Raw genomic sequence first — 23,876 nt, forward strand, 5'->3', positions numbered from 1 at the left:
ATAGTTGCTGGGAGTATCCACTCCCTACACATAAGAATCTCATTCCAGAACCAAAAATACCTTCTCCACAATCAGCGAAGGAGCACACTGAGCAATAGCAAGGAGAATACAAAGAGTCAAAGTCTTGAACTAATCGCTTATCCTATATACCAAATGAAGTACCATTGGATCTAGAATCGTTTGAAAGGTTTACAATAACACGGAACTGTGTATTAATGATGGTTGACGCAGAAATGCCACAAAACGTTCAGTGATAACGTCTCTTGATAATGAAGGAAGTGGTAACGACTTGCGAATAATCAACAAACAGAGGAAAACTTCCTCAAAACAAACAAGAGAAATGTTACGTTTAAACATGGTCCAAATTGCGCTTACAGAGGAATGTTTCCATGCTTCTTCCAAGGATTGGTCATCTTCTTNGTCTGAAGAATCTCGAGGTCCTCACAGAGTCTGCGACGAGTTTCAGTGGGTTCAATGATATCATCAATGAATCCTCTCTGAGCAGCCATCAAAGGATTGGCGAAGTTGTAGGTGTACTCAGCCTTGTTCTTGTCGAGGTCCTTGCCACGGAAGATGATCTTGACAGCTCCATCAGCTCCCATGACAGCAATCTCTCCATTGGGCCAGGAGTAGTTGCTATCTCCACGAAGATGCTTTGATGACATGACACAGTAGGCACCTCCATAGCTCTTTCGTGTGATGACTGTGACCTTTGGTACGGTGGCCTCAGCATATGCATAGATGAGTTTGGCTCCCTCACGGATGATACCACGATGCTCTTGGTTGACACCAGGGAGGAATCCAGGGACATCGACGAATGTCACCAGAGGAATGTTGAATGCATCACAGAAACGCACGAAACGAGCACCCTTCACTGAGGCATTGATATCCAGACAACCTGCCAGCTCCAAAGGCTGATTTGCTACCACTCCCACTGTACGACCTTCCATACGACCGAAACCCACCACAATGTTCTTTGCGAAGTCAGGAGATGTCTCGAAGAACTCATGATCATCCACCACCATCTTCACCAGCTTCTTCATATCATATGGCAAGTTCGCATCCAGAGGCACGATGTTGTTCAGAGCCGGATCCGCACGCTCACGAGGATCACTGCACACACGACTCGGCACACCATCCTTGTTGTTCAGAGGCAGATAATCATAGAACTTACGCATCGCACGCAGCATCTCCACATCATTATCATACGCACCATGAGCCACACCCGACTTCTTCGTATGCACTGATGCTCCTCCCAACTCCTCCTGTGTCATATCCTCCTGTGTCACTGTCTTCACCACATCTGGACCCGTAATGAACATGTACGATGTATCACGCACCATGAAGATGAAATCAGTTATTGCTGGAGAGTACACAGCACCTCCAGCACAAGGTCCCATGATCAGAGAGATCTGAGGAATCACTCCCGAAGACAGCGTATTACGCTTGAAGATCTCAGAATATCCAGCCAAAGAGTCACATCCCTCCTGAATACGAGCACCACCAGAATCGTTCAGACCAATCACAGGAGCACCCACATCCATAGCCTTGTCCATCACCTTGCAAATCTTCTCAGCATTCGTTCCAGACAGAGAACCACCCAACACTGTGAAGTCCTGAGCAAACAAAAACACCAAACGACCATTGATCGTTCCATGACCTGTCACCACACCATCACCAGGATAGTTCTGCTTCTCCATTCCGAAATTCACACAACGATGAGCCTTCAGTTGGTCATACTCACGGAATGAACCCTTATCCACCAGCAACTCAATACGCTCACGAGCGGTCAATTTACCTCGCTTGTGCTGAGACTCAATACGCTTCTCTCCTCCTCCAACCAAAGCCTGCTTACGGGCTTCATACAGACGCTCCGTAAATGGTTTCGTCAAATCCACAGCTCCAGCAAAACCACGCTACACTCATTACTCATACACACTCACACACTTACCATCAACGGCATGACACGCTTCGAGATCATTCCAGGAACAGATGCCAGCATTCTAACACGTTATTGTGAGAGATACAGGAATTGGGCAAATGTGGCTGTCGAAAGACCTCTTGTCGCACAATACTAATATACTCTTATTCGGAAAACATCAACAAACAAAGCAGAATGAAAGCAGATTGTCAGCAAACAGAAGATTGTTCGACACTCCTCCCAAAACAACCATGTCTCCCACTACTGCAAAAGCATTGGGTTTCCACTGCAGAGAGAGTTGTAGTTGCGTCCGGAATCTGTTCAGTTTCTTGTCCTCATAGCTGAGAGCAAAGAGATTGTCGCTACCAGTACTCAGTAATAAATGTGTGCTGTCTCTCCAAACCGACTCAATCTAATGTCTAAGCGACTTCTAATACCCACTTGAGAGATACTATAACTATGAGGATTTGCAATACATCGATCTCCAGTTGCCTCCAAGAGTCGAATAGTTCCATCGCCACAACCACAATAAACAGCACCATCTCGTTCCGATCGTGTAACAGAAAAAATAAAAGGCGGATTCACAGATGCAATGTTCGTACTAAGAGGATTAATGGACCATTCTTTGAGGATATCGCCCTTTAAATCAAACTGAATCGCATGGTAATCACATCCGACAGAATAAAAGATGGGACTACTGTGAAGAACAATACAATTCCTTACTTGGTATCTTCATAATACACCAGAAGATCAGTACAAATATTGCTATGCATCTCTTCAAAGGTTATAGACTCATCTGAGTGATCCAAATTCCATAACAGAATATCTCTACACAGAATCCCTTGACAACAATACAAACCCTTTATCATCACATATAGCTAGATATTTGGAGTCTTTTGCTTTAACAGGTTGGATTCGATTCACACAATCCATGTTCATGGTTATCGATGTTTTGGCTTCATTCAATATAACTTCCGTGTTACGGATATCATATAGAAGGACTGCCGTATCACAACCAACACAGAGCAAATAGTCATCATCAGGATACGCAGACAAACACGAAACCTCATCATAGATATCTCCTTTCAAACATTTGATGCTTCGTTGTTGACGAATATCCCATTGTCGGACTGTCCTATCCTCACTTCCTGAGAATAAACCCATGGGGTGGTTTAGGATACAATTCACATTGTCTTTATGTCCCTTGACGTAGTTGTAAGACGGCTTCATTGGTAATAAGCTATCTTCTATTTTTTGCACTTGCGAAAAGGAGATGTTACTATTGACTATGAGAAACAAGTCATTCCACATTCCAGAAGAATAGGTTTAGCATGATTCTCATTGACGATATGATTATACACAGATTGTAGAAGCAACAAACATCAATACTTCTTATTAGGAAGAAGACGATATGTATTCCAGCCACCAGGAAGATGACGAACATTATAACCATTCTGCTCCAGAATTCGGCATGCATAGTAAGCAGTTCGACCAATCTATTCATTATACTATCTATTCACTCCAACTCGGCAAGAAACGTCAATGATTTTGTCCTTTGGAAGCTTGTTAAGGTTATCACGAATTGTGCCCAGAGGAACATTGGTAAAACCAGGAAGAGGATCTTTCTATTGGTTATCCCACTTCCCAACAACTACATTAAAGACACCGGTATCACGAGTATCTAGCTTGAAGGTATCTTCGTTGAATGACTGCACCCAAGTCACTGGATGCAAAAGTCCACGACAAATGTTCTCAGCCACCATTCCTGCAAGATTCACAATATCCTTGGCTGCACCATACTACAATAAGAGACATGATGAATACCTACAGGAGGAGAATAGCAGAGCTCGGCTTGAACGAGATCAGTTACAGTTCCATTCATATGGATATACGATGAAATCACATCAATGCGCTTATCAACCCCAGCAGTTCCCACAGCCTGACCACCGAGGACCTGACCAGTGCGCTTATTGAAAGTCAGGTTGAGGTGAATCATGGAGGAACCAGGATAGTAGTTTGCATGATTTGGTGAGTGCACTGAGACAATACCAATATCATCAGGATTCATTGCATTAGAACTACATATGATTCTCCACTTCCAGCTCTACCGTAACAAAGAGGCAGGAGTGTGACCTGTCATTGCCACGCACAAATCAAACATACCACAAACACTTGTACCCTGAACACCTCGGAAATACGAAGGAAGACCACACAGCACGTCTGCAGCAATACGACCCTGTCGATTGGCAGGACCTGCTAGAGGTACATTGACATCTACCTATCAGACAAGACGTATCGCCTACCAAATCCTGTTATATAGTCCTTCACCTGAACAACATCTCCTACAGCGAGAATATCCTTGTCAGAGGTCGTCATGTGATCATCCACCTTAATACAGTTCTTGACGCCTAGTTCCAGTCCAGCATTTCGCGCAAGTTCGCTATTAGGAACCACACCCACAGACATCAAAACCAAGTCACAAGGTAAGATGCTTCCATCACCACACTTCAACTCCAGAGAACTATCATCCTTACTGATAATTTCCTTCAGACTGCATCCTGACAAAACATGAATTCCCTTCTCCTTCATCTTCGACTCGAGAACCGTGGCCAACTCGTCAGAGAGATTGGGCATGACATGCGGAGCTTGCTCTATTACTGTCACATCCAAACCCCTACACATCATCAACCAACACCACACTATACTTGATCTTGAGATTCTCGGCCATCTCCAGTCCAATGAACCCTCCACCGACAATTACAGCCTTCTTGGCATTACGTGTCTCAATCCATGCTTTAATCTACTAATCACTCGATGTGACCGTAACTACCTGACGACTGTCAGGGATATCACGAAGCTGGAACACTCCCGGAGCATTCACTCCATTGATTGGAGGAATGAAAGGACGAGAACCAGGTGACAAAATGAGCTTATCATAGGCGACCTCAAAACTACTTCTCACGATCTTACCTTAACCTACGTTTTGTTACTTGCAAGATCTTTAACGAGAACAGTTTTCTCCTTACGGTTGATCTTTACAACTTCGTGATTTGTTTTCACATCGACATTAAAGTACTCTCTAAACTGCTTCTGACTGGATACAAGAAGACTTTTCTCCTAACCATTACATTCCATTCCAGAAGTGACTTGAGGAATCACACCTCCAACATAATAAGGAAGTCCACAATTGGCAAATGCATTGTAAGGTCCCTTTTCAAACACAGTAATCGATGCAATCTCATCCAGACGTCGTAATCTAAATCTAAGACAGGCAGATGCATGCTCTACCTTGCAGCAGCACTACCACCTCCAGCAACTCCTCCAACAATTACAATCTTTCGACCTTTGGGAAAAGATCTATAAATTACCATGAAGCATCCACAATCGTACGACATAAACCGTCGAATTACAGAAGCACGTAACATGAAAGTCTAGAAACCTGGATATGTGGATATCTTATAAAAGGGGAAATGGAGAACCATTTGGTACCAATTATCGTAAATCGTCAACAAAGATACAATAGAGTATATATATGTCGATTTATATCTTTGGATATGCCCTTGCTGAACATCGCTGAACCATTGTCTTCTACTTTCGAGAAGTATCAATACAAGTACATCGATTCGGATATGTTTAATAAGCATGGTTGTGCATAACTCGAGCATCTGCTTACATATGCTTCGCTCTGGAGACTTTCCTATCTTTTTTATTATCTCCTCACACTGTGAAAGAATATCCTACATATCATAGAAATGTTGCATATCCACTTTGTGGTCCTGGATGTGTTCCATCGTATCGAGATACTGCTTGAAGTGAAAGAACAGATTAGAAGAGATAGAAAGGATATGGGTTGGTTCCAAAGAAGGATTCCTCGTCAAACATGTGAATCAAACAGGATTCATAGAAAACCTTGATCACATCCTGATAAGCAAACCTCAAGGTATTGCCCGTAGAAAGATGGATAAACGCTTAGAATGAAGGGAAAATAGTGGTACATAACAAAGGATATATTCGTGAGAGACACAATAAATTGATGTTGCCAGTCGATCGGAACACATCCAGTCGACAGAATAGCGTCATTCCATTCAATATAGGGTTGATGGAGCGATAGCATTACGTCCCGAAGAACCAAACCATTCATTGTCGGATTTCCTTGCAATCAGTAACTTCTACAGGAATTACTATATAGACCCGTAGCTATCAAGAAGATTCGCGACAAATAGGCCTGCCAAGCACAAATCAACATGTGATTGGAATCAAACCTAGATTTTATCAGACCTCTCGAAGGATACCCAAATGTATCTGAAATCGCCCACATCATGCACGTGAGGAATGTAGAATAGGTGGTGAGATTGGTACTCACCTTTGCATATACTTTCATTGCTTCATTGATGATTTCCTTGTCAGTCTCCTGGTCTCTTTAGTAGTTCAATACTCCTACTTCGGATGTTTGATACTTGGAAAGACGTTCAGGAATCGCATGAAATAGATCATCGAATAGAGTCTACACATAAATGAGAAGACAAAAACATTCTTTGGAAGATGAGTTCGAATACACCTCATTAAGAGAGACCATCGCACTTTCATTTAAACGGTTTTTCACATTTAACTAGAAATGATCCCTCATTTGAATGGATACCAAATTATCTCCTGGTGACATAATGTACCAATGACACACAAATTGATAATATAAGATATCATCCACGTTCATATGTTCCTGAATACTAGATCCATAACAGAAAATTGCAGAACTAACAACTTGTACCGTTTGGTCGTTTTCATCTTGTCATTTTTCATGAGAATTAATGTAGATGCACACATCTTTAGCTTTTCTGATGTGAGATTGGCAGACGAGTCATACCTACACAAATCACCTTCCCGTTATCTGCAATACCAAGACGGAATTATCACCTCCTCTCTTGGATACCCCTCCGCATTAGTAGAAGAGATCTGTTGACCCATACAGGAATGTGAACAAACAAGCAACACTGAAATGATCTCAACTTTGCACCTCCGATCCACTGCATTCAGTACACTTTCTTCACAACCTTCCTTCTTCATCGGATATACAGTAATCCGAGCATATGTTCCAGCACCATTTCCAAGGGCCAATGGTCCAGGAGCAACAAAGAGAACTCCGTCAACATCGTGAACAAATTTCATCTTATCTGTTGCGATGATCTGGATATCAGGAACACAACTCCATGTAAGTCTTCGAATTCGTGTGACATCCAACGGTATCAAAGAAGCTGGATACAGTGGATACATGCTTTGCTGTTGAACCAAATGACGACAAAACAACACCTGTTTATTCACATCCTTCTCCTGATGATTATAACTCTGACTAATCAGATCCATCAGAATATCTCCATTCACCACACCCATTGACAGACAGTCTTGGATATGGAGGAGACTCGGATTTCCTGCCACAATCACATTCCGCTAAAACTCAATACCACAAAGCACATCTACTCGTCTCTTCACATCCACTGGGCATTGTGGAAATACAGGGAATGCAGTAGCATCATCAATCGAAGGAACAAGAACAATTGGAATCCCCAAATCCTGTACATCGGACCAATGCTTGGAACCGAAGAAAGGCGAATCTGAACGAGATTCCAGAGACGAATCCGGAACAAAGGGACCACACTAGAGTCAATCCTATCATACATACCAACAAGGATTAGAAGAGAAGGTTTATCCGTAGTCAGATGACCAATAAAGTCATCAAATTGTTCATAGTTCCAATCGTGGGATGAAGGACTTATCATGCTCATGACAAGAAGGATATATTTCGACTTGTGAAAGGACCTCGAGCAACAACAATGGATAGACTAGATTCCAGTTGATTCGTGATAGGAACCCGAGGAAGTGACAAAGGGTATCCCTACAATAAATAAAAGTGAACTTCAACCTACAGGATAGAGACGAGATACTTGGATTCGACGATTGTTCATAACTCCTTCAACACCCAAAATCTAGAGTTCATAGAATCATTCGTATAGACTTGGCCAGGAAACAGAGAAAAAGAAGGAACATCAGATAGAATCAGAGCCACATGATTATCAAACTCATCCTACTTCGTAGAGACGATACATTCAGTACATAGATCGAAATTGAGGAATCTGTTAAGCGAAGCCCTGATTTGGCATTAAAGAATACCATTCCACAGATACACACTTCGGTTTCAATGACATATTGAATCTACACTTCAACTGCAACTATTTCTCTACAGAAGTGAATTCCTTCTCATAGGCTGCATTCATTCGTTCCCGTGATGCAATAATGAAAGAATATAAACTATCAGAAGTCTCAACAGCAGAGAGATAACGAGCACTAAACCTAACCCATCTGCTAAACTCTCACTTCACATCCTGTTCACCGACACCTGGATCAACAACACATGTTACAGGACTATCAAAGAGTGGTGCATCCACAGTGCAGATGGAAGGATCCATCTCTGCATATGTAGTTTTGATGACATTCTTCTCTTTACGATTCTTGAACATTTCATTCTTGCTTGGTGTCGGCCATGTCCTAGGATTCACTCTTCAAAATAATCCTACTTTGGAGATTGGTTGTGACGTACAGATGGGGATGAACTAACGTCAAACACGCGTCCTGAGGCAGGTGTACTGAGAACATCACTATTCACAACAGAGCCACGTTGCTTCTTCAAAGGAGTTGAGGGAGCTGGCATATCAGATCCAGATCGTTTAGGAGTTCCATCTCCGATTCCTGAATGAGTATGTTTCTGTGATTAAGCGAGAGTTCATTTCCCACATCAATATAATCAAGAAGGTATTTTACATTCAAATAATCAAATTCGTCCACATTATGGCTAATCGAATAAGCCTCAATACAATTCTCTAAATCTTCATGTGAACAAACGAACTGATTAGCTGCTTTCAGAACTACATCAAATTAACACATAAGAGATAATAGCTACAAGTTTCAACAGCGTCGTCTTTAACAGTTTTCCCCACTTTCTCAAAGAGGGATACGACATCACTCCCAGTATGAATCGCTTCCATCTTCCAAGGAGAGTAATTGTGATGAACAAACAAAATCATAAATCAACACTCTAATGAACGAAATCTTCATTTGAATTAAACGTAGCTTTGACATCCACAACTGTCTTACTCTGCTCTACTGCTTTCTTGGGGACATCCTTCGATATATCCTCAAGATCCTCATTAGCAACGTGATGCAACTCAACAGATTTCTCATCGGTTGGAGTCTTGATGGAGGAAATAGGCATTTCTTTCTTAAACGTAAAGTCATAAATAATAAAGAAGAGCAGACAAAGAATGCAGAGGACTCCGCAGAGAAGAATTTCCTTTAACAGATTCGCATCACTCACCCACTTAGTTGTAGAGTCCACGAATAAAGGAGCAATCAGATAGCAAATACAACTACCCATGTATTGGAATAAACGGTAACAAGCATTCGCACTTTCGAGATCCGAGTAATTATGACCAAGAATCGCAGGAACAAACGTTTCATATGCAGAATCAGAGAGAGATAAAAAGATAAAGGCCAAATAAAACAATGCATTCTGGGACTTATTGGAGAACCAGAATGTTACGAGAGCACAAAGCTCAAACACGGTTGCTAAAGAGAGCATGGAAATGTTCCCCACCTTATCTAGAAGGAGTCCCATAGGTGTTGAGATAAATGTCTCCACGATACAGAACAATGACATCATCAAGCCAACAGTACCAGTATCATGGACCTGACGAGTCAACATGCTTCCAATAAATACGTATTCAAAGCCCACAAAGAACATAGGTAACAATAACCAACGCATATTCGGAGAGATCATAAGTCGAATCATCTTCTTAATCAAAACCTTGGGAGATGTTTTGGACACGAATTTTCGCTTCGATTCACCAGGTGACGGTTTCAACATATACATGGGAATGGCACCAAGAAGAGAGATGATTCCCAAAAAGATGAACATGATCGAGGCCGAATCGTGCCAACCACTGGACGAGGGATAATCTCCAATTCCAATGAAACGGAGGAGGAAATACACAGCAACATTACCAATAGCAGCTCCTGTCATATACAATGTCCAGAAAATGCCAGATTTCTTTCCACGGTCTTCATCGGTAGAATTGTCACATAGATAAATACCTTCCGCAGTCCAAAGAACAGCGGCAAAAATACCATGGATAAAACTCCAAACCAAGTTCAACGGAGGGATGATGTAAGCGAAATCAAGAATATACAGTCCATATTCAAACGACACCCAAAACATTGTACTGCGCTCATTCTTGAACAGGTTCAAGATAGGCGGAACGAAGAAATTTGCGAAGGAGTTAGAAAAGTATAAGAGAGCCATAGAAACAGATCCCAACTTTCCCAAAATGGGTACAATGAAACTTGATGACACTTTCACACCAATCAGGCATAATGACATGCCAATACCTAGAGTCACCACATTCGACATACTCGGATCCTTTTCATTTTCTTTTGTCTTTTGTGTGTTCGACATGGCACACGAAGATATGGAAATTCCACTCTTCATAATGCCCCGCGGTTATCATTTTCAATTGAAAGGTCTCAAGAAATGTCACTGAAGATCCTGAAGCAACAGTTAAAAGATCTCACCCAAGAAGATGACGCTGTTTTTTCGAAGCCGGTCTCTACCAAGCATCGAACACGATCTGAAGATAAGTTTACAAGACAACGAAAGGTGATGAAGAAGAATACAAAACCGAAAGGACATGATATTTTGATTGAAGACACAGTTTCTATGGTAAAGGAAGGTTGGAATGAAAGGATGGCGTTATTTACAGAAGTACAGAATGCAAGAGACAGGAAAGAGAGAAATAAAGAATGGAATATGAAGGTCATTGAAGCGATGTCAAAAGTTGATGGTACTGAAGTGATGAATCGTGTAAGGTAGAGTTTATTGTTAATAATTCGTAGTATTTGGTAAAGAAAGGATTGCGATCAGAAGAGAAGAAAGAGTCCCTTTCCAAAAAGACTTCGGTCAACTCATATCGTATTAAGGCAAAGGCAACGAAGGATTCGAAGCCCAGCTCTTTTGTTTGGGAATAGGGAAATATGTAGATTGATTTTTAAACATTTTGGGTGGAGTCTAGTTCATTTAGATTGTGTTTGTTACATTGGTCATGTATCGGAATGGAACCAAACAGAGTCATATTCACTCAATAAAACTATAGTAACTCTCTTTGTATACAGCACATACTTTAAATGATGTCACATTGGCATAGCGAACATTTAACCCTCTTTGGAAAACAGAATATGCTTTCTGCATTTTCAACGCTTCTCCTTCCAGGGAAGAAATGTAATTCTTACGAAAAGCTGAATCAGGATGCGGAAGATCCATGGCAAAAGCATGGTTCAAAATGAAAAATTGGTATCCAGCAGCTCGTAAATGTTCAATAAGTTGAACCTTATTATACCCATAATTGATGAAATGCTCATCAAACAACGGTGTGTCTCGATGGTACCGAAGGAGAACATACGGCTCCTGGAAATCCGTAATGAAGCACCGTATTTTGGAAACGGGAGACGAGCGAGGTGCAAGATACCATTCAGGCATCACATACATCTAATTGAAACTATCCTAACAACCTATACATGTGTCCGCATTCCATCCTTCGATGAATAGCAATGACCAGCCTGCATGCATGCTACTAGATCCGGCTTTGTTACAGGCATGTACTCCATAGCTCTACCATGTTATCTCGATTTATTGAACTTACAGCAATGCACACGACTCCACTGAGTAACAGTGATGCAAGAAGGCCTTGCGATCGAAGAAGAATGCAGGAAGTATCACTGCAACGTCATTTCTCTGGAGAATCTCCTCAGGGATCTTTTGCATCTCTGAAAAGGTGTTTCCTATCCTTCACTAGTGTCAGATCCAGTACGTGTTGGCCAGAGATCCATATCCAGAACCATGAAGTGAGAACTACGGACATTTCGGATGGCAGTATTACGAAGGAGATTCACAGGAAAGATGGGCGACTCCGATGGTTGATACAAGTACAAGAGAAGTGTTAGGCGTGAAGGTAAGAAATGTGTGGAGACAAAGTGAAGAAGCTCTTCCTGACTGGAAAGGGGTGCATAAACAACAATAACGATAGATCTGATGATAAGAAGGAGACAAGAAATACTCTGTCCAGTAGTACAAGACTTGACGAAGGAACATAAGACGGTTAGGTCTAGAAATTAATCAATACAGTTAAAACAACGTTGTAACACAGATAGCAGTGACTGAGAAAGGTTGATTGTCACTAGGAAGACGGTAGTGATGCGTATCAAATACTTCCTCCATTTCCATATTGCCTCTGAAACCACGTAATAGAATGGGTGTGGAATGGAAATAAGAGGATGATTTGGAAAGAGAAGAGCGAGGCACACTCATGGTAGGGAAACGAGAGGGATACACTTGGATGGAAGGTATCTCGCAACCATCACATGCAGAGGCACCTTCTTCTGTATGAGAAAGGATTGAAAGAAGAGATTGACGTTTCTCAGCTAATTGCTTATCCTCCTCGTCTTTCCGTTTCCAAGCTAACTGGTACAAGCGCTGTCGCTCTTTAGTCCGATTACTTCCATGAAGTGTTTTCAAATATACTGTCTCCTCAGACGTGAAATACGTTTCAGGTCGAACATGTTGATCCAATAATGTTGTGAGGGAAGAATACCGCTTCATCTCCTTCGTGATTGTTGGTTTCAGTTTATCAAATATCCGATTCTGAATGAGATTAATCTGCTTGTATACTGGCTCCACTTTATTGTATTCAACATGATCAGGAGGATATTGGTCATTTCTTGACCCTTTCTTGGAAACAGAACGCTTCTTCTGTTTCCTTTTGGACAGAGATGCTTTCGTTCGGACTATCAAAAGAGAACGAATCGATGGAACAACATCATAAAAAGAAAATGTAGCATTTGGAGTCGCCTCAAGCGTCGATTGGTCAATACTCGTTGTATCAAGGGGTTCCTGCTCTTCAACTGTCTGTGGAAGGACATTGAATTGTATTCGATACTAGGAGATAATAGGAAAACAGAGAACACACAGAATAGTGCGGCTTTAATAAGTGCAAATTTTCAAAAACACCATGTAATAAACTACTATATATGAAGTGAACGAAACAAAACAACAATTGACAGAACACAAGGATACCGGCACAAAGGAAGAGAATTGCTATTCCCTGTCTCAAAAAGTACATTTTCGAGAACCAGGGTGTGAAAAACAAACAAAGAATGATACACATTTCCAACAGAGCGCTGTACCTTAAATATCGTCTCCGTCACTTGCCAACCATGCTTTTAAAAATTCGCTATCCTCACCTGAAGTACGTTTCTTCTTCTTAGGTCTTGCTCGATTCCCTAGGACATTCTTTGGGCATGTATAGGATGTATGACCTGTTTCCTAGAACTTAGATACAAAAAGAAGTCTTACACCACACTCAAAGCAATACTTGGCCTTGGAGTATTTTCGCTTCTTGATAAACTCACCACCTCTTCCATTGTCCTTCGCCCATTCAACCTTGAGAGTAAACTTCTTTCCATCAACACATCAAAACAGACATACCTCAACCTTCGTTCCATTGAGATCATCAATCGCCTTCTGAGCTGATTCTCTACTTGATGGAATCACTTCAACGAACCAAGTACTCAACAAATTGAATCCAAGCAACTCCTTTGCTTTCTCTTGTTTCCTTATCACGGAGGACTGTCACACTAAAAATAAATCGAAATAGCTAGACAAACCGAGCAATTCGCCCACAAGGCTCAAACAACTTCGCTACATCATTGTTTGTATACGAATATGGTAACATTGTCACATGAACTGTGCTTTTGATTGGCGAAAACCCAGTCCCTCCCGACATTAGAAAACAATGATACCTCAACTCGAAGCGATAAACTCTTTTGCTTTCGACAAGTCCATGTTCGTCCTTTTCCTTTTTAGAATCTCAAGATAAATCCTATTAAATAGAAACGATCCTATTCCTTATATCCAGTCCCAAAACTTTGAGAGCCATCTATTCCCATTGTACCCTATTTGTTTGATCGTTTCAAAAATGGCTAGTGTTGGAGGTTTCTTTCGGGTATTCTTAGAATATGCTGCATGTAATAAATAGGGAACATCAGCAGGATCTGATTTCCGTTTTACTGATAGTGAAAAGAAGATCATGAAAACGATGAAGTTTCCTGCTAACTTCAGTGAGAAGGTAAGGTAAGATGATTGGAATTATCGTCGTAGCTTGATGTTAAGAAAGTCAATCTCGACATCATGAAGACGTGGATTGCAAAGGAAGTTGTATCAAAAGTAGGTTTCGAAGACGAAGTATTGATTGATATGATTTTCAACATGTTGACTCTTGATGAAGTGCGGTATAGAAAGAATGCATAATGTATAGGAGATTGATCCAAAGCACATTCAAGTAACATTAACTCCATTTTTGGAAAAGAACGCTGCTGCCTTTACAGAAAAGCTGTGGAATTTACTTTTGTCTGCTCAGAAGGATCCGATGGGAATTCCTGCAGAGTTTATTCAGCAACGTATGGAAGAAATTGAGAAGCAGAAAGTATCGTTTGATAAAGGATTTGATAGTTAGGAAAAGGAAAAGGCCACACAAGAGAAGATTCAAGAAACAATCGGAAACAAAGAAGAGACGTTAGAGTGAATGATCCTTCTAATGGTTAGAGGAACTCAGGTGAAGGCTCCTTTGAAATTACTTCGACGTCGATATTCGAGGAGTCGTTCAGGGAGTCGTTCTCGACGCCGGCACTCTCGAAGTCGTTCCTATAATCGTCGTCATTCATATGGTCGTCATTCGAGGAGGAGTCATTCAAGAGATCGTCATCATTCTCCAAGTCATCATAGACGAAGTCGTTCTAATCATGGGCGTCACTCCGACAGAAATAGTTCAAGTCATGAACGTCTTTCTGAAAAGAAAAGTCCTAGTTGTTCAACTAAGAAGCATCAAGATCCATCTTCCAATTCAGATTCTGGGGATTACAGTTACAGCTATTCAGATAGTTATAGCTATAGTGATTCCAAATCTGATTAACGTGTTGTTTAGTTATTGTTGAGTTCAAAACAAATCATGGAAGAGGATCAAACTCAAAAGATTGAGGCTCTAAAGAGCAAGATTGCGGTACTAAAGGCAGTACGATATCATTTTCTACTTAGAATGGTAGGACCGTGACGACTTGTACATGAAGCTCTCTTTAGCTAAGCAAACCATCCAATCTCTTCATGATGATTTGGGGTAGAAATGAATGAATTGATTTGAGAGAAAGACAGATTATGGAGTTCATCGTGGAAAAACGGAAGGATCTTAGTTTTATTGGACCAGAATTCTCAGCTGTATTTAATGGAGATGATGAAATCCTAGTTCATGTGACTCTCCGAGACTTTTCTAATGTCTAGGAAATGGAATTCAATTATCCGAATCTCCACACTCTTGTTAACCGAGATTTTGAAACGGCATCCAAACGAACTCCTTCAATCAGCAGATTGAAGCTACGTGGAGTAGCCTTGTTTCGGGATGTAAATGCCTCTAATGTTGAAGCTATGTACCCTAATGTACTTTTTATTCTAGTCATGGACTTTAGATACCTGAGGAAGCTCTTACAAACTATTTATCTGTGATCTGGAACCAAATGACATTCTATGAGAAGAAAGTAAGCAACGAACGTTGTTGATGAGGAATAGAACTGGTTGGAAAAGAGAGTTATTTATCCTCGTAATGAAGAACAACAACAAACAAAAGAAGAGTAGAATGTACAATAAGAATGTTTGAGTTCATCACATGTCTACTTCAAAAACCATCGAAATGCTTGTAGTTTACAAGAGAATACTTCTTATATGCTTCAAATGTATCTTCAAAGAGTCGAATATGACGCTTTTCATCTATCACATACAGCTTATTGCACACTTCCTCCACAAGATACTGATCATGGGTTACAATCACCAGACCACCATTGAAAGCCTTCAACGTCGTGACCAGAGCTTCGATAGTGTCCATATCCAAATGATTGGTAGGCTCATCCAGCAGCAAGATGTGAGGTTGAACGTACGAGAGCGTTGCAAACACGACTCGCGATTTCTGACCTCCCGATAGCGTACCAATGGGCTAGAGATTACTCTTCCTCAAAAACCAAACTTGAATAGCCAGAGGACCACTGATTCCAAACGATCCCAATAATCCTCTCAATTCCTGTTCTGTTGCTCGAGGAGCAATCTTCATCATGTGCTGAAGAGGAGTCAATCCATTCTCCAGAGAATCGATATGATGCTGAACAAAGTAACCAATCTTCAAGTTGTGATGACGGTAGATTTCGCCCTACTTTTCATTGCAACCTTTCAATCCCACTTTTTGAGGCTCCAATGAACTGTTGAGAATGTTCAGGAAGGTGGATTTCCCAATTCCATTGGGTCCCAGCAGAGCGATTCGGTCTCCCATTGTCACATCAAAGATCACATCCTCAAAGATTGGTATGGATGACTCAGGATATGTGAAAGTGACTCCTGAAAGCTGCAAAATAGGACCATTGTACTAATACTCATGTTCATTCCATTCCTCCTACATTCAACGGCTCACACTGTGGGATCGAAAACTTGATCAGCGGCTCAGGAGGGTCCACAACAGATCCAGCCGATCGTTTTCCATTCTTCCATCCCCCATCGTTGCTATTGATCGATCCCAATCGCATTCCTCCCTAGTCCTTATTCATTCCACTCTAGCCAACATGACGCTGATCGTTCCATTTCTTCCCATCTAGAGTCTTCTCCAATCCGGTCTTATTCAGCTTCAGAATCCGTGAATGAATCGTACCACCCACATCAGACTTCGTCTACAACTTATTCATTCCACACTCTTCTACATTCGCACGCTGCTGTTTCTGAAGTCGAGCAATTTGGTCTCGAATATGAGCACGTTGATCATCCAGATTCTGTTGAAGGGTAGCCATCATTCTCTCTTTGTCTGTCTTCGCCTTGACAAAGGAATTGTAATCTCCAGGCCAGTAACGCAAATCCTTGTAAATGAATTGAATGATTTCCTCAGACACTTCATTCAAGAACTGCCGATCATGAGATACCACAATGGTTGTTCGAGGATAACTCTTGATATACTCTTGCAACCATAGAATAGCCTGTAGATCCAAATGATTAGTCGGCTCATCCAACAACAACATATCTGGTTGAATAAAGAGAGCACAAGCAATAGCAACACGCATTCTCCAACCTCCTACACTTCAATCCGTTTCCTTTCCCTTACCACTGAGCTGACGAGTAGGCATGTGAATTCGTTCCTCTGTAAACTGTAATCCCTCGAGAATTGCATGAGCACGCTGTTCACATGTATTACTACCAATTTCTTTCAACCGATCGTCAATTTCCTGAAGACGAGAGACGATTTCATCGATTCGATGAACTTCCTGTTCTGTAGTCGTAGTATGATCTTCGAGAGATGATAATTCCGCTTCCAAGTCTTCGTGTTCCTATCAATCATTCTTCTTCTATGTCAATCACCTTCAATAAATTCAATCGTTCCTTATCGCTTCGAATTACCGTCTCCAGAACAGGAGTATCATCTCCTTCCACCTCTTGCTTCACATGTAATATCATGAGATAGTCAGGGAAACCATCAATACGAGCCAAAGCCATACGACGAAGTAAAGTTGACTTCCCCACACCATTGCGACCGACGAGACCATAATGACGTCCTGCATGGAGACGAAGTGTTGCTCCTGTAAGCAGTTCATTCCCGTTGATAGTGATATTGACACGCTTCAAATCGACATCCCGACTTCGGCCCAGAGGACCTCGACTTCGAGGAAGGAAGATAGTATCAATACTACGTTCATTATCTTCCCACTCGTTTAAAATCTCCTCTTCAGTCGATATCTTCTTTCCAGCTTCCTTTTTCCTTCGCTCCTTCTTACCCACCTTGAGTTTTTCATCCTTTGAATTGTCCTTGTGTACGAAAATGTCACTTTCTGCTTTCAGTTTCGAAGAATCACACTCTTTTACTTCTTTTGCACTGTTCTCACTTGCAACTCGCTTCAAGACCACAATTAAGTCATCAATGGCCTTATTCACTTTAGCAGTGTCCGAACATGCCTCTAATAATAACGGATCTTCATATCATATAGATATTCATAGTATACAAAAGATAGAATGTACTTTCTCGTCATTGATCTGCAAAGCCCCTGAAAAGTCCTTCAAGACGAGTTCAATGTGTCTACAATAAAACTATCTTGTTAGTTCAACTTTTTGGATGCGCTATTCAGATGCGGAAAGAAAGGGATTAGTACATCTCGTGGAGTACAAGTTGACAAATCTACTAATTATCTTGTAGTAGAAGAGATACCCAATTCGTTGGCTACTTCAGCTTTGGCTAGATCCACAAGAGCTTTGGCTCTTGATATACATTCTCTCATTGTTTTTCCTGGAACTTTGGAAGCGATCAATCTATTGAACACACCTGAGGACGGAATACTTCCAACGTTCTCGGCGATCCATTGTCGCTGGATAGGTTTTCAAAGCCTCATCAAGTGCTTGTTGCTGTTCCAATGTCCAACTCTCACTCATTTAGTTTTTTGTGGTTATGTACTAACGACATGTGCAAACTTTTCGCAGAAAACTCTGGGCGTTTCATTCGTAATACTATCTTGCTTCCCATACGTTTATTCGTGATTCTAGAAATGTAGATAGTATGTTTACAGTATTATTGATCCATTCTCCAAAGATAAAAGCTCTTCTCAGTTCGATTCTATATCACTCTAGAAATGTGGCAATGACTGTTTCCAGAGCTTCTAAGTGCATTGTGCATCAAGATATTGGAATTAATGAACCCTCTATTTCGTAGAATGTTCCAGAAATGTGGAAAAGTTCTCCGTTTCCTCTTTCACCTGTCTTCACATTTATTCTACCAATTGATTTGTTCATTCAGAAATGAGCTTTATCACCAAATTCGCAAGGTCTTCCTTGAGACCTACTTTGGCTGGTCTGGTATTGGGTACTTATTGGACTTGACAAATAGGCAAAGACTCACATTCGTACGATGGCTACAGCTACCGATTACATTGTTGGTATTGATTTGGGTACTACAACCTCGTGCGTTGCCATTATGGAGGTAGGTCGTACGTTGTTTCAATTCTTTTGTAGGGTTCTCAGACTCGTGTTATTGAAAACTCTGAGGGTGCTCGTACCACTCCTTCGGTTGTTGCCTTCCTTGAAAACGGTGATCGTGTGGTGGGTATGGCTGCTAAGCGTCAGGCTGTCACAAATCCCAAGAACACTGTCTATGCTGCAAAGCGTTTGATTGGTCGACCTTACAGTGATCCCGAAGTTGAGAAGATCAAGAAGCTGGTCCCCTACGAGATTGTGAAGGGTGATAACGGAGATGCTTGGGTAAGTGTTCGTGGACAGAAGATGTCTCCTTCTCAGATTGGTTCTATGGTTCTGACCAAGATGAAGGAAACTGCTGAGAGTTTCCTCGGTTCTCCTGTGAAGAAGGCCGTTATTACTGTGCCTGCTTACTTCAACGATAGTCAGCGTCAGGCTACTAAGGATGCTGGACGTATTGCTGGTTTGGATGTACAGCGTATCATCAATGAGCCTACTGCAGCCTCTCTGGCTTATGGTCTGGACAAGAAGGATGGTCAGGTGATTGCTATTTATGATCTGGGAGGTGGTACCTTCGATATTTCTCTTCTGGAGATCAGTGGAGGTGTGTTCGAAGTGAAGGCAACTAATGGAGATACTCTGTTGGGAGGAGAGGATTTCGATGAGACATTGCTCCAGTATCTGGTGAAGACCTTCAAGCAGCAGCAGGGAGTGGATCTCTCCAAGGACCCCATGGCTATGCAGCGTCTGCGTGAGGCTGCTGAGAAGGCTAAGCGTGAGTTGGATGGACTGAAGGAAACTGAGATTAACCTCCCTTACATTACTGCCGATGCTACTGGTCCTAAGCATATGCAGATCAAGGTGACTCGCTCTCAGTTCGAGAACATGGTGGAGCCTCTGGTGCAGCGTACAATTACACCTTGTGAGAAGTGTCTGAAGGATGCTGGTCTCAACAAGAGTGATATTAACGAAGTTGTGTTGGTGGGAGGTATGTCTCGTATGCCTCGTGTCCAGCAGAAGGTCCAGGAGTTCTTCGGTCGTGCTCCTAACAAGTCGGTGAATCCTGATGAAGTGGTGGCTATGGGTGCTGCTATTCAGGGAGGAGTCCTGAAGGGAGATGTGAAGGATATTCTGTTGCTGGATGTTACTCCTCTGTCTCTTGGTATTGAGACTCTGGGAGGAGTATTCACTCGTCTTATCAACCGTAACACGACGATTCCTTCCAAGAAGTCACAAGTGTTCTCTACTGCTGCTGATAACCAGACTGAGGTTACTGTAAAGGTGCTTCAGGGAGAGCGTGAGATGGCTGCTGATAACAAGCTCCTTGGTGAGTTCAACCTGGTTGGTATTCCTCCTGCTCCTCGAGGTGTACCTCAGATTGAAGTTTCTTTCGATATTGATGCCAATGGTATCGTGAATGTGTCTGCTCGTGATAAGGGTACTGGAAAGGAGCAGTCTATTGTGATTCAGTCCAGCGGTGGTCTGTCAGAGGATGAGATCCAGAAGATGATCCATGAGTCAGAGAACTTCGCCGATCAGGATAAGAAGAAGAAGGAGATCATCGAGACTCGTAATGAGGCTGATAATCTTATCTACCAGACAGAGAAGCAGGTGAAGGAGCATGACAAGAAGCTGGATGATGCCACCAAGCAGGCTATTAAGACTTCCATTGATGAGCTTCGTACTTCTCTTCAGGGAGAGGATATTGAGGCTATCAAGAGCAAGTTGTCCGCTGTACAGCAGCAAGTGATGAAGATTGGAGAGCAAATTTACAAGAGTGGAGCTGCTCCTAATGCTCAGGCCGGTGCCAATCCCGGAGCTGATGCCAATGCGGCAGGAGAGAAGAAGGAAGATGTAGTGGATGCTGAGTTCACAGAGAAGAAATAAGGATATTTGTTTTTGGGACCATATTATTTAGCTGTATTGTTTGTTAGATATACGGTATAGTGGAGAATCACTTTTTACATGGTAGACTACAAGGTATTTTCGGAATCGCAGACAAGAGAACTAGCAGCTCAAGTAGACCGATCTCTCCCTCCGAATCTCCGGTTCTACAGATATGGGGATCGAATAACGCAGATCATCCGATTTCTTATTGAAAATGATATGGATGTTGCAAAGACAGTTGTTGCAATCAAGCAGACTGCACTGTTTCGCAAATACTGGCATGCAGATGAGATTGCTATTTCCGATGTTCAGCAAGCTTTTGCAGAAATGCATTGCTTTCCTACAGGTGTTACAAACGATGGAAAAATCGTCTGGTATGCGGACTGCTTCATCCAACATCCTATAAAGATTGAGGACTTTGTACTTGCATCGATTTATATGATGGACGATATCCAGAAAAGACTGTATGAGGGATGTCGTGAAAAGGGGATTAGAGAAGCCTACAAGGACTATTGTATCATCATCAGCGACACTGGAAAAACCAGTCTTTCTGCTTTCAGTACTGAGATGCAAAAGGCGGGAGGTGATATCTTCATTCGCCATTTCCCCTCCTTTATGTCAATCAACAATATTTGTATTAACGATGATCCCACATTCAAGCCGGTCTATTCATGGGACACTTCTACGTTCTTTAATATAAATACTGCTTTCTACTTACGTGCCCTATGGAAGATATGCACCCTCTTTATGCCAGCCCGTTGGGCATATCTTGTTCAGTTGATCGGAGGTGAAGAGCTTCCAGATACGATTCCTAAGGAATTGATCCCGCAACGATATGGGGGAACGAACCCTTTAACCTTTCAGCAATGGCTGGAGGATTGTGCAAAAACAGATGGAGTGACTCTTGAGACCCCTCCACGCCAACTTGTAGAACAGCGTGTCTTGGATCAGTTCGGACAGAACAATGGAATGATTGCCTCTGCCATTCCAGATACTGAGCTGAATGGATGGATGTGGAAAAGGACCAATGTGGGTCATCGTTGGCATCATTACTACTTCGTCCTTTTGAAAGATGGACTACTATACTACTTTAAGAGTGTCGACGATACTGATGCTCAGAATGGGTAGTGGATGCTGAGTAAACTCATTTCGTAGATTCATGCTTGAAAACTGTAGAATTGTCGTTTGTGATGAGAATGAAGACCTCAAACGGGAAGGAATCACTTCAATCACCCTGGCTTCAAACATTCTGAAGTTTAAGAATCCCCCTCGTTTAGAAGCAGGACAGACGGAAGCAACTCGAGGAGCCGAACAGGATGGTGAGAACCACAAGTATTGGTTCATTCTTCGAACCCCTTCTCGAGATTATGTGTTTGCCTGTAATACAATGGACCAAAGGTCTCAATGGATGTTTGCTCTGAACAAGATCATTCATGAAGCTGATGCTCGTGCAGCAACAATCCTAGATTAATAATCTCATTTTGTTAATTATTTTTGTTCAAGAAATTGTGGATATTGAAGTCATTCTCATGATTTGATTACATCCCCCATCATTATCAAAAATGGCACCACAAATTGTCGTGTTTTATGTGACATGTATGACAAACATCATATTCTGCATATAATCGAGCGCAACGACAAATGACGAAATGATAGATTCTTATACTTATTTACGTGTATACGAATGAAGGCTATATTATCGCTTTTTGTGATTGCAGCTGTCCTTGCTATCAACAATGTACGGTTTGGGCTTCCTTTTCAAATAGGGTATGGGTCTGAAACCCCAGATGGGATTCAATACCTGGAACAAATTCCACTGCGACATCAACGAGCAGTTGGCGAGAGATACTGCTGATGCTATTGTGGAGAAAGGTTTGGACAAACTTGGTTATGTGTACCTGAATCTTGATGATTGCTGGCAGGTGAGTCGTGACAACAACAGTGTTATTGTGCCAGACCCCAAGACCTTCCCCTCAGGAATGAAGGCATTGGCCGATTACGTTCATGAGAAAGGACTTCTTTTTGGTCTGTACTCGGATGCTGGATACAAGACTTGTGCTGGAAGACCTGGTTCTCTGGGTTATGAGGAGATCGATGCTAAGACATATGCTGAATGGGGTGTGGACTATCTGAAGTATGATAACTGCAACACCGATGGAACGACTCCTGAGCATCGTTACCCTGTGATGACCAAGGCTCTTCTGAACTGTGGTCGTGACATCTTCTTCTCAATGTGTGAGTGGGGTGTGGACAATCCTGCTGATTGGGCTCGTGCTGTGGGTAACAGCTGGAGAACGACCGGTGATATTAGCGATTCGTGGGATAGCATGCTGACTCTGGCGAACATCAATGAGAAATTGTGGCGTCGTGCTGGACCTGGTGGCTGGAATGATCCGGATATGCTTGAGATTGGTAATGGAGGTATGACCTATGAGGAGTACAAGACCCATATGTCTCTGTGGTGTCTCATGAAATCTCCTCTTTTGATTGGATGCGATTTGACTCAGGCCTCTGAAGAGACTCTGGAGATTCTTAGTAACACAGAGGCAATTGCTGTGAACCAGGATGAACTGGGTGTGCAGGGTCATCGTGTGTGGTCTGATAAGGGAGGAAACAAGGAGGTTGATGGTGATGTGCCTGAAGGAGATCTTGAGGTGTGGGCTGGACCTCTGATGAGTGGTCAGTTCGCTGTTATTCTCTTCAATAAGAGTGGAGAGCCTAGAGACATCACTGCTAACTTCGAAGATTGCGGTATGAGAAAGGGTGAAGTGGCTGCTGTCCGTGATATCTGGATGCACAAGGATATTGGTACGTTCACTGGTAGTTATACTGGAACTGCCATTCCTAGTCATGGAGTTCTTTTCCTGATCATGACTCCCATTATTAACTAAATGAGGTCACATACTCTTTGTTATTAAATACATGTCTTAACAAACA

General features: G+C 42.0%; 15 protein-coding genes across 15 annotated transcripts; 4 read left to right on the plus strand and 11 right to left on the minus strand.

Moving 5' to 3' along the window:
• Nucleotides 1–371: 371 nt before the first annotated feature.
• Nucleotides 372–2,002, minus strand: JH06_1105 (propionyl- carboxylase beta mitochondrial; the record flags this gene model as incomplete). Its single annotated transcript, XM_014673757.1, has 2 exons — nt 372–1,847; nt 1,952–2,002. 2 exons carry the CDS (start codon nt 2,000–2,002, stop codon nt 372–374), a joined length of 1,527 nt encoding a protein of 508 aa, XP_014529243.1.
• A 97-nt stretch (nt 2,003–2,099) lies between these two features.
• On the minus strand, nt 2,100–3,151 carry JH06_1106 (wd40 repeat-containing protein; the record flags this gene model as incomplete). Its single annotated transcript, XM_014673758.1, has 4 exons — nt 2,100–2,333; nt 2,363–2,615; nt 2,645–2,749; nt 2,781–3,151. The coding sequence occupies 4 exons, from the start codon at nt 3,149–3,151 to the stop codon at nt 2,100–2,102; spliced, it is 963 nt and encodes a 320-aa protein (XP_014529244.1).
• A 152-nt stretch (nt 3,152–3,303) lies between these two features.
• On the minus strand, nt 3,304–5,346 carry JH06_1107 (disulfide reductase; the record flags this gene model as incomplete). Its single annotated transcript, XM_014673759.1, has 12 exons — nt 3,304–3,417; nt 3,448–3,546; nt 3,577–3,720; nt 3,750–3,999; nt 4,030–4,195; nt 4,225–4,595; nt 4,627–4,721; nt 4,752–4,872; nt 4,902–5,038; nt 5,069–5,177; nt 5,210–5,278; nt 5,312–5,346. The coding sequence occupies 12 exons, from the start codon at nt 5,344–5,346 to the stop codon at nt 3,304–3,306; spliced, it is 1,710 nt and encodes a 569-aa protein (XP_014529245.1).
• Nucleotides 5,347–6,341: 995 nt separating this feature from the next.
• JH06_1108 (DNA polymerase alpha subunit b-like protein) lies at nt 6,342–7,698 on the minus strand (the record flags this gene model as incomplete). The annotated part of the gene is made up of 7 exons (XM_014673760.1): nt 6,342–6,377; nt 6,432–6,530; nt 6,561–6,638; nt 6,659–6,782; nt 6,849–7,363; nt 7,394–7,570; nt 7,600–7,698. 7 exons carry the CDS (start codon nt 7,696–7,698, stop codon nt 6,342–6,344), a joined length of 1,128 nt encoding a protein of 375 aa, XP_014529246.1.
• A 132-nt stretch (nt 7,699–7,830) lies between these two features.
• Nucleotides 7,831–8,955, minus strand: JH06_1109 (hypothetical protein; the record flags this gene model as incomplete). Its single annotated transcript, XM_014673761.1, has 7 exons — nt 7,831–7,899; nt 8,027–8,125; nt 8,155–8,257; nt 8,288–8,458; nt 8,488–8,675; nt 8,732–8,835; nt 8,871–8,955. 7 exons carry the CDS (start codon nt 8,953–8,955, stop codon nt 7,831–7,833), a joined length of 819 nt encoding a protein of 272 aa, XP_014529247.1.
• A 50-nt stretch (nt 8,956–9,005) lies between these two features.
• JH06_1110 (major facilitator superfamily protein) lies at nt 9,006–10,421 on the minus strand (the record flags this gene model as incomplete). Its single annotated transcript, XM_014673762.1, has 2 exons — nt 9,006–10,354; nt 10,379–10,421. The coding sequence occupies 2 exons, from the start codon at nt 10,419–10,421 to the stop codon at nt 9,006–9,008; spliced, it is 1,392 nt and encodes a 463-aa protein (XP_014529248.1).
• A 675-nt stretch (nt 10,422–11,096) lies between these two features.
• Nucleotides 11,097–11,783, minus strand: JH06_1111 (hypothetical protein; the record flags this gene model as incomplete). Its single annotated transcript, XM_014673763.1, has 3 exons — nt 11,097–11,507; nt 11,537–11,630; nt 11,662–11,783. 3 exons carry the CDS (start codon nt 11,781–11,783, stop codon nt 11,097–11,099), a joined length of 627 nt encoding a protein of 208 aa, XP_014529249.1.
• Nucleotides 11,784–11,800: 17 nt separating this feature from the next.
• JH06_1112 (glycosyltransferase-like protein large2) lies at nt 11,801–13,137 on the minus strand (the record flags this gene model as incomplete). Its single annotated transcript, XM_014673764.1, has 5 exons — nt 11,801–12,047; nt 12,076–12,123; nt 12,154–12,953; nt 12,985–13,039; nt 13,070–13,137. The coding sequence occupies 5 exons, from the start codon at nt 13,135–13,137 to the stop codon at nt 11,801–11,803; spliced, it is 1,218 nt and encodes a 405-aa protein (XP_014529250.1).
• A 65-nt stretch (nt 13,138–13,202) lies between these two features.
• JH06_1113 (hypothetical protein) lies at nt 13,203–13,800 on the minus strand (the record flags this gene model as incomplete). Its single annotated transcript, XM_014673765.1, has 5 exons — nt 13,203–13,340; nt 13,371–13,472; nt 13,503–13,551; nt 13,586–13,651; nt 13,682–13,800. The coding sequence occupies 5 exons, from the start codon at nt 13,798–13,800 to the stop codon at nt 13,203–13,205; spliced, it is 474 nt and encodes a 157-aa protein (XP_014529251.1).
• A 192-nt stretch (nt 13,801–13,992) lies between these two features.
• On the plus strand, nt 13,993–14,985 carry JH06_1114 (hypothetical protein; the record flags this gene model as incomplete). The annotated part of the gene is made up of 6 exons (XM_014673766.1): nt 13,993–14,019; nt 14,053–14,142; nt 14,187–14,300; nt 14,332–14,499; nt 14,530–14,594; nt 14,619–14,985. 6 exons carry the CDS (start codon nt 13,993–13,995, stop codon nt 14,983–14,985), a joined length of 831 nt encoding a protein of 276 aa, XP_014529252.1.
• A 753-nt stretch (nt 14,986–15,738) lies between these two features.
• JH06_1115 (ABC transporter) lies at nt 15,739–18,118 on the minus strand (the record flags this gene model as incomplete). The annotated part of the gene is made up of 9 exons (XM_014673767.1): nt 15,739–16,053; nt 16,084–16,263; nt 16,294–16,476; nt 16,508–16,639; nt 16,670–16,774; nt 16,805–17,169; nt 17,200–17,422; nt 17,454–18,044; nt 18,092–18,118. The coding sequence occupies 9 exons, from the start codon at nt 18,116–18,118 to the stop codon at nt 15,739–15,741; spliced, it is 2,121 nt and encodes a 706-aa protein (XP_014529253.1).
• A 153-nt stretch (nt 18,119–18,271) lies between these two features.
• JH06_1116 (hypothetical protein) lies at nt 18,272–18,515 on the minus strand (the record flags this gene model as incomplete). The annotated part of the gene is given in 2 exon segments (XM_014673768.1): nt 18,272–18,395; nt 18,409–18,515. The coding sequence occupies 2 exon segments, from the start codon at nt 18,513–18,515 to the stop codon at nt 18,272–18,274; spliced, it is 231 nt and encodes a 76-aa protein (XP_014529254.1).
• Nucleotides 18,516–18,878: 363 nt separating this feature from the next.
• JH06_1117 (chaperone DNAk) lies at nt 18,879–20,939 on the plus strand (the record flags this gene model as incomplete). Its single annotated transcript, XM_014673769.1, has 3 exons — nt 18,879–18,935; nt 18,967–19,059; nt 19,092–20,939. The coding sequence occupies 3 exons, from the start codon at nt 18,879–18,881 to the stop codon at nt 20,937–20,939; spliced, it is 1,998 nt and encodes a 665-aa protein (XP_014529255.1).
• A 219-nt stretch (nt 20,940–21,158) lies between these two features.
• On the plus strand, nt 21,159–22,410 carry JH06_1118 (hypothetical protein; the record flags this gene model as incomplete). Its single annotated transcript, XM_014673770.1, has 2 exons — nt 21,159–22,063; nt 22,095–22,410. 2 exons carry the CDS (start codon nt 21,159–21,161, stop codon nt 22,408–22,410), a joined length of 1,221 nt encoding a protein of 406 aa, XP_014529256.1.
• Nucleotides 22,411–22,623: 213 nt separating this feature from the next.
• Nucleotides 22,624–23,830, plus strand: JH06_1119 (alpha-galactosidase; the record flags this gene model as incomplete). The annotated part of the gene is made up of 2 exons (XM_014673771.1): nt 22,624–22,677; nt 22,706–23,830. 2 exons carry the CDS (start codon nt 22,624–22,626, stop codon nt 23,828–23,830), a joined length of 1,179 nt encoding a protein of 392 aa, XP_014529257.1.
• Nucleotides 23,831–23,876: the final 46 nt, after the last annotated feature.

Source organism: Blastocystis sp. subtype 4 (assembly GCF_000743755.1).
Source record: "Blastocystis sp. subtype 4 strain WR1 chromosome Unknown seqid_0028, whole genome shotgun sequence".
Classification (NCBI taxonomy): Eukaryota; class Bigyra; order Opalinata; family Blastocystidae; genus Blastocystis; species Blastocystis sp. subtype 4.